Source organism: Sapajus apella, unplaced genomic scaffold (genome assembly GCF_009761245.1).
Source record: "Sapajus apella isolate SASKATOON/1434 unplaced genomic scaffold, GSC_monkey_1.0 scaffold97, whole genome shotgun sequence".
Lineage (NCBI taxonomy): Eukaryota > Metazoa > Chordata > Mammalia > Primates > Cebidae > Sapajus > Sapajus apella.
In genome coordinates this window covers 6,928,322-6,942,391 of record NW_022437037.1, presented here as the reverse complement: position 1 = coordinate 6,942,391, position 14,070 = coordinate 6,928,322, and the positions used below count along the sequence as shown (strand labels likewise).

At 44.1% G+C, this 14,070-nt stretch overlaps 1 protein-coding gene across 7 annotated transcripts in view; it reads left to right on the top strand.

The window, feature by feature from the left end:
- Positions 1-8,886, top strand: part of SETX (senataxin) — an 85,191-nt gene extending 76,305 nt beyond the window's left edge. For 4 of the 7 annotated variants that reach the window (XM_032257678.1, XM_032257675.1, XM_032257676.1 and 1 more), the window contains 3 exons: positions 633-720; positions 843-926; positions 5,402-8,886. In XM_032257678.1, coding sequence (XP_032113569.1) covers positions 633-720; positions 843-926; positions 5,402-6,148 — 919 coding nt within the window. In that variant the 3' untranslated portion in view covers positions 6,149-8,886. The remainder of the gene's footprint in view (positions 1-632; positions 721-842; positions 927-5,401) is intronic. The other 3 variants (XM_032257680.1, XM_032257679.1, XM_032257681.1) reach the window with 1 other exon arrangement.
- The last annotated feature ends 5,184 nt before the right edge of the window (positions 8,887-14,070 follow it).

Sequence of the window (14,070 nt, the reverse complement as noted above, 5' to 3'; positions counted from 1 at the left end):
TGGGTACGCTAAGCGCTGAGTCACTCTAGAGTCCACCTGTGTCTCACATGGACAGGCTAAGTGCTGAATCACTCGAGTTCACCTGTGTCTCACACGGGTACACTAAGTCACTCTAGAGTCCGCCAGTGTCTCACATGGGCACGCTAAGCACTAAGTCACTCTAGAGTCCACCTGTGTCTCACACGGGCACACTAAGACTAAGTCACTTGAGTCCACCTGTGTCTCACATGGACACGCTGAGCACTGAGTCACTCTAGAGTCCACCTGTGTCTTACGTGGGCACGCTAAGTGCTGAGTCACTCTAGAGTCCACCAGTGTCTCACATGGACACGCTAAGCACTAAGTCACTCTAGAGTCCACCTGTGTCTCACATGGACACGCTAAGTGCTAAGTCACTCTAGAGTCCACCTGTGTGTCATGTAGGCACTCACAGTCACTTTAGAGTCACCTGTATCTCACATGGGCACACTGTTATTCTAGAATTCACTTGTGTCTCATGTGCATGCTAAGTCACTCTAGAGTCCACCAGTGTCTCACATGGGCACGCTAAGTTATTCTAGAGTCCACCTATGTCTCATATGGGCATGTTAAGATATTCTAGACAAAGAAGGAAGTCTTTTTTTGTTGCGTAGATTCCTGGCAAGTTTGCAGAGATTGAATGTTACCATCACACGAGCCAAGTACAGCCTCTTCATCCTCGGACATTTGAGGACCCTGATGGTAGGTACCAGAGAGCTCAGAAGTTTGACCATTGTTACTGTTATTGGATTGAGTTTTTGTTATTTTCCATCAAAGTGTAAATGATTTCTGGATTACAAAATAATGGTGGTTATGTTTTCCAGCAACTTCTTAGGAGCTTTTGTGTACACGTGAACTATTCGCCTTTTTTCAGCCCAGAACCCAAGTGTCTACACTGGGCTCTCAAGGTGATCATTTTAAAACAAATTATCCACATCATAGGATTATTGTTAAGAAGGCATATTAAACCCACAAATGTAAAGTGCCAGACCAGTGCTTGGCACTTAGTAAACACTCAGTAAATGTGGCTGTTATTGGCCCAGCTTAATGTCAGAGAGAGTTTGCAGGCACGTGCTCTGTTCTGCTTTCCTGCTGGCGCTGGGAGGTGTGCTGCTCACACTGTTTTTCCAGCACTTGGTGCCTCCAGCGTTCCTCTGCCAAGATAGGCGCACGTCTGGACGAGGTGTACAAGTTTCCAACTTTAGTAGACAAATGGTACAACTTAATTAACTGATATCACAGCTAGAGGTATCATGTATTTGCTGTTTGTCTCATTAGGAGTAATAATTTTGTCGTTTTTCTCATTTCTCTTTTAATAAAAGTCATTGATTTCATCTACGAAGAGCCAACTTGGTGGCTGTTTTACCTGGTTTTGGTTCTTGCCACCAGGTGGCGCTCAGATACACCTTCTTTCTCATTTCACTCCTCTCTTCTGTAGCTCTATCCCCTCCAGCCTTTGTCGTTTGTGTGCCCACTCTAGAGAAAGTTGTAAAAGGTGCCCATTCTGGAGGAAGTTTTAAAAGCTGCGTACCGCTTATTTTTAAGTACCTCCTATTTTTAAGCTGATATAAAAAATCTTTACAAGTTTAAATATTACTGAAGATTGTGTTTCTGCTGTATTATCAATATTGACATTTTAAAATACAGCAATTAAAACTAATTATATCACTTAAATATATCCAGTGGCATAGAAAGATAGCAATGTTATTTTATTTTTTCCTCTGCTTAAATTGTACTTCATTCCTACTTGTTTAGGATAAAATTCACTGGGGTAATCTCTTTTTACCTTTCTGTTAATCTCACTGTTACACCTCTCATGAAAATCTTTGTATAATTTGAAAGTTTAAAAAGTTGTTTTCCTTTTTTTTTTGAGGCAGGGTCTTGCTCTGTCACCTTGGCTGGAGTGCAGTTGCACAATCCTAGTTCACTGCAGCCTCTGCCTCCGGGGTTTAAGCCGTTCTCCCATCTGAGCCTCCTGAGTTGCTGAGACTACAGGCTTATGTCCCACCACACCCAGCTAATTTTTGTACTTTCAGTAGAGACAGAGTCTTACCATGTTGTCCAGCTGGTTTCAAACTCCTGGGCTCAAGTAATCCCACCTCGGCCTAAAAAGCTGTTTTTATAACTATTTGGAGAACCCATGTGAAGGGGGTACGTGCAACCTCTCAGTACTTTCTTTGCAATTTCCTGTAAATCTGTAGTTAGCTCAAATATATAGGTTTGGATTTTTCAAAATCCTTTTATGAGACCATAAGGATCTTAGTGTTAAAACATGATCTCTTGTCAGTTGAATAGCCCGTTAACACTACAAATATATTTATTAAATATTACAAATATTTAATACAAATATATTTATTAAATATTATAGATTTTGATAATGTTTCAACCTGAAAAGTAAATGAAATGTTATTAGAGATACATCTTTTAGTAATGCCTCGATTAAAGGAGCCATCATGGCACTACTGCATTTAATTCTCCCTTTATGTGGCATCTCAGGTTTTTTTTTTTGAGACGGAGTTTCGCTCTTGTTACCCAGGCTGGAGTGCAATGGCGTGATCTCGGCTCACCGCAACCTCCGCCTCCTGGGTTCAGGCAATTCTCCTGCCTCAGCCTCCTGAGTCGCTGGGATTACAGGCACGCGCCACCATGCCCAGCTGATTTTTTCTATTTTTAGTAGAGACGGGGTTTCACCATGTTGACCAGGATGGTCTCGATCTCTTGACCTCGTGATCCACCCGCCTCGGCCTCCCAAAGTGCTGGGATTACAGGCGTGAGCCACCGGGCCCGGCGGCATCTCAGAGTTTTTATGTGTCTTGGCAGTGCACCCTGTGTGTGGTTGAGGCTCCTTGTGATTGTGAGGATGGGATGCAGGAGGCAGGACAGTCCAAGGTCTGGGGTTTGGAAGCTTATTCCGTAACACTTCTCACATTCCCTCTAGACAGTGTTTGGGAGCCCCTGGGTCACACTCCACAACTGTGCAGGCCACTAACCTCCAGCTAATGGCACCAACACAGTCTTCACTCTAGGAAGGCAGTGCTACAAAAAGAGATGGACAGACCTGAACCTAAACATTCCCAGTTTGTCAGCTGGCTCCCTAACTTTTTTTGTTCTTGGGCTTTTTCTTTATTGCTTTGGGGATTTGCTTGTTTTTAATTCTTTAGCCTAGTTTCCCTTATGGAAATGGGATCATCATTAAAGCATTTGGCCTCCTCGGAGAAACCAAGGCTAATAGTGCCTGCTCAGAACTGTTTTTGTGATCTTAGGAATGGATTAAACACCAAGTTTAGGTGTAGTAAACTTAGCAGAAATAGCAAGGCCATCTGCTTCACATATGTGTTTGAGCCACAGGCTAAGAATCTCTAGAGATCTGAGTGAGAAAGATAACTGAGCCACAGAGCCTGGTGCTGCCTCCAAAGACCTGTCTGGAATATGACAGTCACCGTGCCAAACATTTTCTTCTAGTCACATGACTTTCTCCAAACTTGAAAAAATCCTGTGAAGTCAGCTTATTACCATAGTTTATCAAATTCAAGAAACTATTAATTGTAATATGCATCACTATTTTATATATTACTATTAGATTATAAACTTTATTTTCACTTAGAACTTCATTGAAAGGACTCTTAAGATTTTAGACAGATTTTTATCATATTCTTATGTATATGTAAAAGAGAAAATACAAGTAAAATAATAGGTTAAGATATTCCTAAAAATATTCCACTTTGAGAATCTAGCACTGATTAATCATTTCCCAATCCATAGTCATCAGTGTTGTCATTCATCCCTGGTACAGCAATGAGGTGGGCAATTTAGCATTTGCTAAGAGTTTCACCATTGCTTCCAGGGTTTTCTTAGAACCCTTGATCTCCAGTGTGTAAGGTTTTTTGTGTTTTTTTTTTTTTTTTTTTTTTTTTTTTTTTTGGGATCGAGTCTTACTCTGTCACCCAGGCTAGAGTGCAGTAGTGCGATCTCAGCTCACTACAACCTCTGCCTCCTGGGTTCAAGCCATTCTCATGGCTCGGCCTCTCAAGTAGCTGGGATTACAGGTGTGTGCCACCACACTCGGCTAATTTTTGTATTTTTAGTAGAGACCGGTTTCACCATGTTGTCCAGACTGGTCTCGAACTCCTGACCTCAGGTGATCCGCCCACCTCAGCCTCCCAAAGTGTTAGGATTTCGGGTGTGAGCCACTGTGCCCACCCAGTGCATAAGGTTTAATGCTGGTGTTTTCTTGTCTTATCAGAAAATGTCTGTAGAAGGTTTTTAGGCAAGATCTTTAAATGGTTTATTGACTAAAAGTCAAAGGCTTATAATTGCCTCATCATGAAATCCCCAAGGATAGGTACGTGGCCAAGAGGCTCCCCAAGCTCAGAAATGGTAAAATGCAAAAGCAGTGTGCACTTCAGAATCCATTAAATAAAATATTACTCCTATTTTACAGATGAGGAAACAGGCTCAGAGAGGTCAAATGACTTGACCAAGGTCGCACAGCAAGTAAATACTGTGTAGCTCCACTGCTTCCCTGACTTACCTTTATGAATAGTACAGGAGCCCCCATGAGAGGGTAGCTCTCCTTTTTCTTCTTCTCTTTCTTCTTTCTAAAGAGACCCAAGTTCTATTGGTTGTAAAGCAGCAGTCTCCTGTTAAAGAAACTCTAGGGAAGACAGGAGAATGCATGTGTTTGGCAACTTTTCTGAGATGTGATTTTATGTCTTAAGCTCCTCTAGAAAACAGGTAGAAAGTGGGATAATATATTTGAAATCTCAGTGGATTAAGATGTTTTAGCCATTTGGGGTTTGGGAGGCCTTTGGAAATCCAACGAAAGCTGTGGGCCTTTTCTAGAACAGTCATATGCCCTCAGAAGTTTGCTTTCTGAAACCAGCCCTTCCTGTTTGAGAATGTTAGCCGTGCCAAGAGGTGTAGGCAGTGCTCTAGATCACCAGTATCCAAAGGATGGTTCTGTGATCATGGAAATGTCATTAGTCATGTGTGACTGCTGTGTACTTGAAATGTGGCTGATGCAATTCAGGAACTGAATTTTTAATTTTGTTTCATTTTAATTAATTGAAATGTAAATAGTGACATGACGCTCCTAGTGGCCAGTGCAGACCTGCATTGCAGCTGACTGCACTCATGAAAATGGTTGAGGTTCTTCCTTACAGGCTGTGACCAGGTCTTTTTTTTTTTTTTTTAGAAATGGGACTTTATAATTTTGTAATCAAATGTATTTTTTCCTTTGATCTTGTCTGACGAGTAAAGGATCTTGAGAATCTGTTCATACAATAATATATATTATTTGTTCAGAAATGAAAGCTGAAACTCTGTGCCTCCCAAGCAGTGTTTCTTTGGGGTGTAATTATTTCTCCCTTCTCATTGTTTCAAGGAAAACCAGCATTGGAATCAGCTGATTCAGGATGCTCAGAAGCGTGGCGCCATTATTAAGACCTGTGACAAAAACTATAGACACGATGTAACGAAGATTCTGAAACTCAAGCCTGTGCTGCAGAGAAGTCTCACTCACCCTCCTGCCATAGCCCCAGAGGTGTCCAGGCCACAGGGTGGCTTACCCAGCCCTAAGCTAGACAGTGGATTTACTAAGACATCTTTTGCTGCCTCTCTATACCACACACCCTCCGACTCCAAGGAAGCTCCTCTCACTGTTATTTCAAAGGACCCTGAAAGACCTCCTGTTCAAGACCAACTTCGAGACCCACGACTGCTGAAGAGGATGGGCGTTGAGGTCAAAGGAGGAATATTCCTATGGGATCCACAACCCTCGAGCCCCCAGCATCCTGGAGTAACACCCCCTGCAGGAGAGCCAGGCTTCCCTGGCGTTCACCAGGACCTGGGTAACGTACTACAGCCCTCTGCTCTGGTGGCTGCTCTTAGCAGCCTCAGACCTCCCGTGCAGGGTGAACCTCCAACTGCCAGCACCGAGGCTTCCACATGTCAGAGCAAATGTGATGACCCGGATGGGGAGCTCTGTCACAGGAGAGACGCTAGGGCTTTCAGTGAAGGGGAGCAGGAGAACTGTGGTTCTGAGACCCATTATACCAAGAGGAACTCTCGCTGGGACAAGAGGAGACTGGAGAAGGAGGAAAGCAATTCCAAGAAAAGAAAGCTTTTATAGGAAAGCCAGATGGCATGGACTAGCAGCCACAGCATACTGTCAACTGAAGATGACCAGCAGGAGGCCATCTAGATAAGCTTATTTGTTTTTCTTAAGGAGTTTGTGTGCTGTTGGAAAACATGGAGAATGCATCTTTAACACCAGAGCCTCTGGTCATCTTCAGTACTTCCTGTCATTTGCAAAAGCTTTCAGAGGGCATTGTGTATCAGTAATAATGTCCTTGAAGTCAGACTGGAAATGTTGATCTCTTACTCTTCTGTAGACAAGGAGGTCAGCCTGGAGTGAATGTTGTAAAGGTTGAAATGTATATTTGTATAGCAAATAACAAAATTCTTTTAAAATTTAATCTAGTAGACTGCTTTCCTTTCCCCTGTTTCAAATGTTAGACATTTTTCAACAGAACAAACTTTATATTAAAAAGATGGGAGGAGGGCAGGTCCTTTCAACCATTGTTACGGCAAGACAGGTGGATTTAACAGCCTAGTTTGGAATGAGCTGAGTTAGCGCTGGTGGGTGAGAAGTCTCTAGTTCTGTTTACAACAACAACAGCACTGGAGTCTGCTGGGGGACACTTCGGGCAGCACAGTTATGTTAGGTAAAGTCCTGCTGACATGGTGCATCTTTAGATGCCGTACGTTGGCCCCAGGGTATTATATTTCTGTGATGAGCTCCTTTCCTGTTTTAGTATGCACATAGTTCCCTAGCTGAAACTCCTAATCTTCTTGAAAGAGAAGAATATGGAATGAAAGAATAATTCTTGAACTATCATTCAAATGCTCCTAGCATATTGTGAGCTTTGTGTGGCTGGTGAGGTACAGACATGGTTGCCAAATGCTAGATGTGCACTGGGTCAGCTGTGGAAGAATCTCCTCAGCTTGCAGATTGTCAGACAGATCTAAGTAGTTGCCCAGAAAGCCTGGGGAGCTGTGTGTTCAACATTTCCAAGGGATTCTGGTCACCAGGCAGCTTGGGAACCACTGGGGCAGGCCAACTAGAATATTTCAGGTGGGAAAGAAGCTCCTGGTTTAAAATGAAGGGTAACAAAGAGGAGTTCTGAACTGGGAGGAGAGTTGGCGACTTCCTGTGATCTTAAGAAATCATCTACCTGGTGAAAATACATGCTGTTTAGAGTATCTGATGGGTGTTTTCAGCTATTGTTAGAGGTAATAGTGCTTTTGGTGGTGGTGGGGAGGGGGATTGGCCGTGGTGAATCGAGATTGAGGAGGCTCAGGACGAGTGAGGGGCTGCCTGATTTTGTCCAATTTTCTAAACATCCACACTGAATTTGGAGTCTCCTAAATATGAGACTGTATAGTTGATAGTTGTAGTAACTAGGGGTCTGCAGTGAATGCTTTGCAGCCCCTTACCTCATTTGGGGGTAGGCAAATAGCTGAAGATTCATGTGCACTATTTGACATTTTCCTTATCATCTGCTTTTTAAGCAAAAGAGGATTTTGTGTTAGAAATTCTACTTGAGCAGATTATAAAGAGCTTTTGGTTGTCAAGAGTTTGAACATTCCATTTCATTACCTGTGTCCCTCTCGCTGGTGTCTGGACATCTGACTAATGTCAACTGAACATTTCTGAAACCCAGGGAGCAGGTAACTGCTTCGTCCCCACAGTCAGCCTCTGCTTCCTGTTTGACGGTGGGGAGTTTGTCTTTGGCCATGCAGCGTGCGAAAGTTCAGGACGGGCAGGGACAGCCCCACTCTGTCTGGGTCTGGGGCTCCTATCAGCCTTTTCCATGTGCCTTTGGGAAGAAATCTCAATGTTACTTTATTTTTCTGTTATCTTGGTGAAGTGCCCGTTTTAGCAGAACACTTGTAGTGGTGACCACTTAGGGAATGTGCAAACCCCTAAGCTTCTACAGGGAGGCGTGGCTCAGGATGTCTCCACACTGCTTATGCTAATATTACTAACACGTGATTTGAGAAATAAGTTTTTTCTAAAATGCATATTTCACTGCCACACACTGAACAATACTATTTCCGGTTATGTTTGATGCCTGTTCTTACGTTGTGCTCACTTGTTGGTTCCCCCCTCACCGCGTCTGATTATGCAAGGATTAGTAGAACAACTTCATCCTTTCAAAAAACGAGCCTGTGTCCTGTGATGGCCTCTCACAGAGGAATGCAGTTGTACCTGACATTACTTTTGAAACTTCACTTGTTCCAGTTGGTACAAGAATTTGCCGAAATTATCTTATATGTTTACTGTGGTCCCTCTCGATGTGGCTGTCAGCGCAGCATTGTTGAACAGTGTTGTTCTTTTTACAAGGTGCAAAGTGTGGCTTTTGGCACCTTGCTTCATCTTTGCCATGGCATTAGAAGAAAGTGCCCTTTCTTTCAATATTCATTATTTCAACATGAATATATGCTACTTAAAAACTTGTTTTCGTTGTATATAATTTGCCTTGGATTTATTGTGCACTTTGTTATGTTTTTGTGAATTATCAGGAGTAAATTTGACAAGTACATGTGAATAACCTGTAAATGAATTTTATAACAAAAATGTACTGAACTATTTTTTAAAGTTGTGCAGATTAGCAATTTGTTGCTATAGCTTTGACTCTTTCTATGCTGTGAATTCATAGCTGGGATTTGGCCAACAGTAGCCCTGTTGTCTTTGTTAAACCCTAAATTTTAAGAGGAAATGGCAGAATTAAAAGCAGAAACGAGAAGACAGACATGGATTAGAAATTATGTATTACTGAAGTAAACTCCAAGGTACTAACATAATTCATTTAGTCTGCCATTTGGTTTGCTTTATGGTGAAATTACTTGGTGGGGATTTGTGTAATTCAGACATAAAAAGTTTTAGTATCCAGCCCGGCCCTCCTCCTCCCCAGCTGCTTTTGGAATCTTCTCCGTACGGTAATGAGGTGCATTGAGGCAGCTGTGGTGTCAGGTACAGACTGAAGTTTGGTCCAACAGAAATACATGCTCACCATTAGGCTGGAATTGGGAAGGACGTGAAGTAGGAGAACAGATGAACAATGACCCATGAAAGGAGCTCCCAGAGGCACTGGTGGAGGGACAGGGTATAATTGCCCTGGTCAGGGGTAATTGCTGATGGTTATAGAGTGGAACACACTTTATAAAAGCAATAACGTCAGGAAATGTAGTCAGCTTCCCCACACTTGTGCCTGTTAAAAGGCACTTGACCTCAGCCTCCGTGTCTCATTCTGTACCCAGAGCATGTGCACGCAGCCCACTTGGCCTGCTTGGCTCGTTCAGTATGCATATACAAATGACCAGGGAGGGTGAAATGGTGTGTTTGGGAGTTACTGGAAATAATAAATTTGCCAAATGACCAGGCGAGAAATGAGTGCTGCATAGTAGTCATTCGTGGAATTTGTTAACTGCAGCAGCCTTCGCAATGGTTTTTCAAGTCACCAGACATCTCTCTCGTGATACGTCCACCACGCGCAGTTCCTGGGTTTCACCATTCATTGTTTAAGGAATAAATAATTCAGGGAGGAAACTAAAATTTATCCTCAGCTTAAATAGAATTGATAGTGTTGTACAGCACCACAAAGGCAGTTTCTGTACACAAGGGATCCCTCCATGACTCAAAAGACCTGAGTTATTGTCACCGTGTCCTGTACAGAAGGAGTTTGCCAAGTCAAGTGGCAGAGATGGCATTTGTAGTTTGGGTGTTTGGAACCGCGGGAGGAGGAACTCTGCGTTGCTGTCCTGTCAGCTCAGCAGACACAGTTGCCTTTGTTTTCAAGCAGCATCACCACAGAATTGTCAGGTTGGGAGTTTTCAACCTTAGGGACGCACAATGCGCTCACCTGGGGAGCTTTTTAAAAAGTCTGGTTGCCCAGGTCCATCCTAGCATTGCTGATTTAGTGGTTTTGGGATGCAGCCCTTGGTATTTTTGTGGTTTTTGTTGTTGTTTTATTTTTTGTGAGATGGAGTTTTGCTCTGTCACCTGGGCTGAAGTGTAGTGACGCAATCTCAGCTCACTGCAACCTGCGCCTCCTGGGTTCAAGCAATTCTCCTGCCTCAGCCTCCCAAGTAGCTGGGAGCGCAGGCACCCACCACCACACCCAGCTAATTTTTGTATTTTTAGTAGAGGTAGGGTTTTGCCATGTTGGCCAGGCTGGTCTCAAACTCCTGACATCAGGTGAGCCACCTGCCTTGGCCTCCCAAAGTACTGAGATCACAGACATGAGCCCATTGTGCCAGACCAGGCCCTTGGTTTTTTAACCTTTTTTTTTTTTTTTTTTAAGTTTTTAGGCCAGGCATGGTGACTCCCACCTGTAATCCCAGCACTTTGGGAGGCTGAGGTGGGTGGATCACCTGAGGTCAGGAGTTTGAGACCATCCTGACCAACAAGGTGAAACCCCATCTCTACTAAAAATGCAAAAATTAGCTGGTTGTGGTGGCGGGTACCTGTAGGGAGGCAGAGACAGGAGAATCGCTTGAACCCTGGAGGCAGAGGTTACAGTGACCAGAGATTGCACCACTGCACTCCAGCCTGGGCATGAAGTGAGACCCTGCCCCCCCCCAAAATTTTTTTTTTCATCTGATTGCAACTGCTTTTTTTTTTTTTTTTTTGACTCAGGTTTAAAAAAAAATCACTCCCAGGTCATTCCATTGAGCAACCAGCATGGGAGCCTGGCTCTTTTAAGGTCAGGAGGAAAGAGAAACCCCAGGAGCCCAGAAGGGATCATGTGTTCCTTCTTCAGCACCTCATCTCCGGGTGCCCTGGACAAGGTGTTCAGAAGAGAGGTTTCCAAGGGCAGCAGAGCAGGGCCAAGAGAAGGTAAATAAAATGGCTCAGGTGACTCCTGACACCATTGGAAGGGAGAAGGGAGGAGGCTCCTCAAGTCTAGGAAGAGCTGGCATGAATCAGTGTGACCAATGAGGTCTCAGGCCATCAGTCTTGAGATGTTCTCCGGCCCCCGGCAACGAGATGCCAGAATAGCTGCTCCCTAAGCAAGACAATGCAGTGCCAGCGCTCTTGAGTTCAAGGAACCCATGCCGCACAGAGTGAGTGCTTGTCTGCAAGGCTTCTGCTCTCCCTGTGCCTCATCTCAGTTCTCCCACAAAGCCCATGATGTACACACTATCATTCCCATTGCACAGATTTTAAAACAGGGTTACATCAGTGAAATGGTTTGCTGAGGATGAGCTAGCTAAGAACTAGCAAAGCTGCAGTTCCTAACTCAGTTCTTGTTACCTAAAAATCCTTGCTAATAGTTGTTACAGTAAGTACCCAAGCAAGACAGAATGCCAAGCTGGCCATGCTGCTACAGAAACAGGCCTTCAGGGGGTGGGCAGATGGGGTTACCTGGAAAGGAAGCTGGAGATTGCCTTAGCGCCACCACTGGCATTGGCCATGGGCCATTCATGGCCTCTGCGGGTTGCCCTTTCTTTGCCTGAAAATAGTAGTTGGGGTTTGAGTTCTCTTCTGATTTTTTTTCACCAATAACTTCCAAAATTCCAGTCCTTCTCGGAGGTTCTGGAAAGGAAGGGACAAGAGTGTAGTGGGTTTATAATTTGTCAACCTCAGCAGGATCCATTGCTAGAACTCCTATATTTTCCTTTAGAGTGGGCCACAGGAGACATTGTGAGATTTGAAGCCAGAAATGCAGCAGCCCTATTCTCATGCTCGGGAAGTTGCCACAGGGACACCAGGCACTACTGTGGCAGCTCCTGGCTATTGTCATGTATCTGCAGGCCTGTTAGCATGGGGCAGCAGCCAGGCCCGCAGCTAGGGCTCCTTCCTGCCAAAGGGGTGTCTGACTCTCCTTGCTCTCCCCACCTTACACCCATTTTCTTTTCCCAATTGCCCGCCCACAGCCTCCCAGCTTCGGCATCAGGCTTGTCCCATTGCCCTCCCATTTTGATTTGACGGTCATCATATATATTATAGCTACATACATTTTTAAATTCATAATATATAAACATAATTTTTGTGCTCAACAGTCATACAGATTTTAAAGATTTTAAAAGGAAAAAATATATATATTTACCCAGCTATTTAACATGTCTGTAGATTTTCTGTTATTCCTGGTGTTCCCAGTTGCCTTCTGGAATCATTTCCCGTCAGCCAGAAGTATGTATTTTAGAGGGAGTCTGCTGTCAATGAATCCTCTTAGTTTTCCTTCATCTGAGAATGTTCTTTATGCCCCCTTGTCCAAAATATTCCTCAAGGAATATTTTGCTGGACATACATTTCTGGGTTGACAGTGCTTTTCTCTCAGTACTTTTTAAAGGTGTTGCCCCCTGTCTTCTGTTCCCACCATTCCTGATGAGAAATCCAGTCAATCAAATAATTATTCCCCTGTGCTGTGGACTGAGTGTTTGCATTTGCCCAAAATTCCTATGTTCAAAGTTAATCCCCAACGCAATAATAGTGAGAGGTAGGACTCAGCATATTCTGCCTGTTTTAAACCAGCTACTACATCTGCATAAATCCCCAGTGGGGACTCTGTAGAGGGGCTACAATCACTCATTTCCCCTCCACCCCACCCTAGTAGAGGTTATCTGTGGGGGCTCTGCCCCTGTAACAGGCTTCTGCCTGGACACCCAGGCTTTTCCATACATCCTCTGAAATCTAGGTGGAGGCCTCCTAACTCTTGCACTCTGTATGTCTACATGCTTAATTAACATCACATGGAAGCCTTCTAGGCTTACTGTGGCTTGTCCCTGACTTGTGCTTTTCAGAGTGATGGCATGAGGCCAGGCATGGTGGCTCGCACCTGTAATCTCAGCAGTTTGGGAGACTGAGGCAAGTGGATCGCTTGAGGTCAGGAGTTTGAGACCAGCCTGGCCAACATAGCAAAACCCTGTCTCTACCAAAAATACAAAAATTAGCTGGGCATGGTGGCACATGCCTGTAATTCCAGCTACTCAGGAGGCTTAGGCATGAAAATCGCTTCAACCCAGGAGGCGAAGGTTGCAGTAGGCCAAGATTACACCACTGCACTCCAGCCTGGGTGACAGAGCAAGGCTCTGTCTTAAAAAAAATAAAAAATAAAAAAAAAGAAAAAGAAAAGAAAAAAGTGGTGGCATGAGCAGTTTCTGTGGCCCTTTGAGCTGAGGCTGTAGCCAGAGCAGCCAGAATACAGGGAGTAGCGTCCTGAGGCTGTGCAGAGCAGCAGGGCCCTGGGCCTTGTCCATGAAACCATTCTTTCTTCCTAGGTCTCTGGTAGAAGGAAGGCCTCTGAAATGCCTTCAAGGCCTTTTTTGCACTGGCTTGGCTAATGGCACTTGGCTCCCTTTTAGTTATGCCCATTTCTCTAGTAAATGGTTGCTTCACAGCATGCTTAAATTCCTCTCCCAAAAGAGCTTTTTCTTTCTCTGGCACACAGCCAGGCCACAAATCTTCCAAACTTTTACACCAAGCTTTCTGTTTAAATTTCAACTTTAAGTCATTTCTTTGCCCCCACATTGAAGCATGGGCTGTTAGAAGCAGCCAAGCCACATCGCAGACGCTTTGCTGCTTAGAAATTTTCTCTGCCAGATACCCTCACCATTCTCCAGGTCAAACTTCCCCAGAGACTGTGGGCACGGACAGAATGCAGACAAGCTCCTTGCTAAGGCATAACATGCGTGACCTTTGCTCAGGTTCCCAGTAAGTTCCTTATTTCCGTCTGAGACCTTGGCAGCCTGGACTTCACTGCCTGTAACACTATCAGCACTTTGGTTACAACCATTTAACTGGTCTCTATAAAGTTCCAAACTTTCCCTCATCTTCCTGTCTTCTTCTGAGCACTCCAAACTCTTCCAACTCTGCCTGTTACCCAGTTCCAAAGTCACTTCCACATTTTCAGGTATTTTATAGTAATGCCCCACTGCTGGTACCAATTTTCTGTATTAGGCAATTCTTGCTGCTGTAAAGAAATACCTGAGATGGGGTAATTTATAAGGAAGAGAGGTTTAATTGTCCCATGGTTCTGCCGGCTG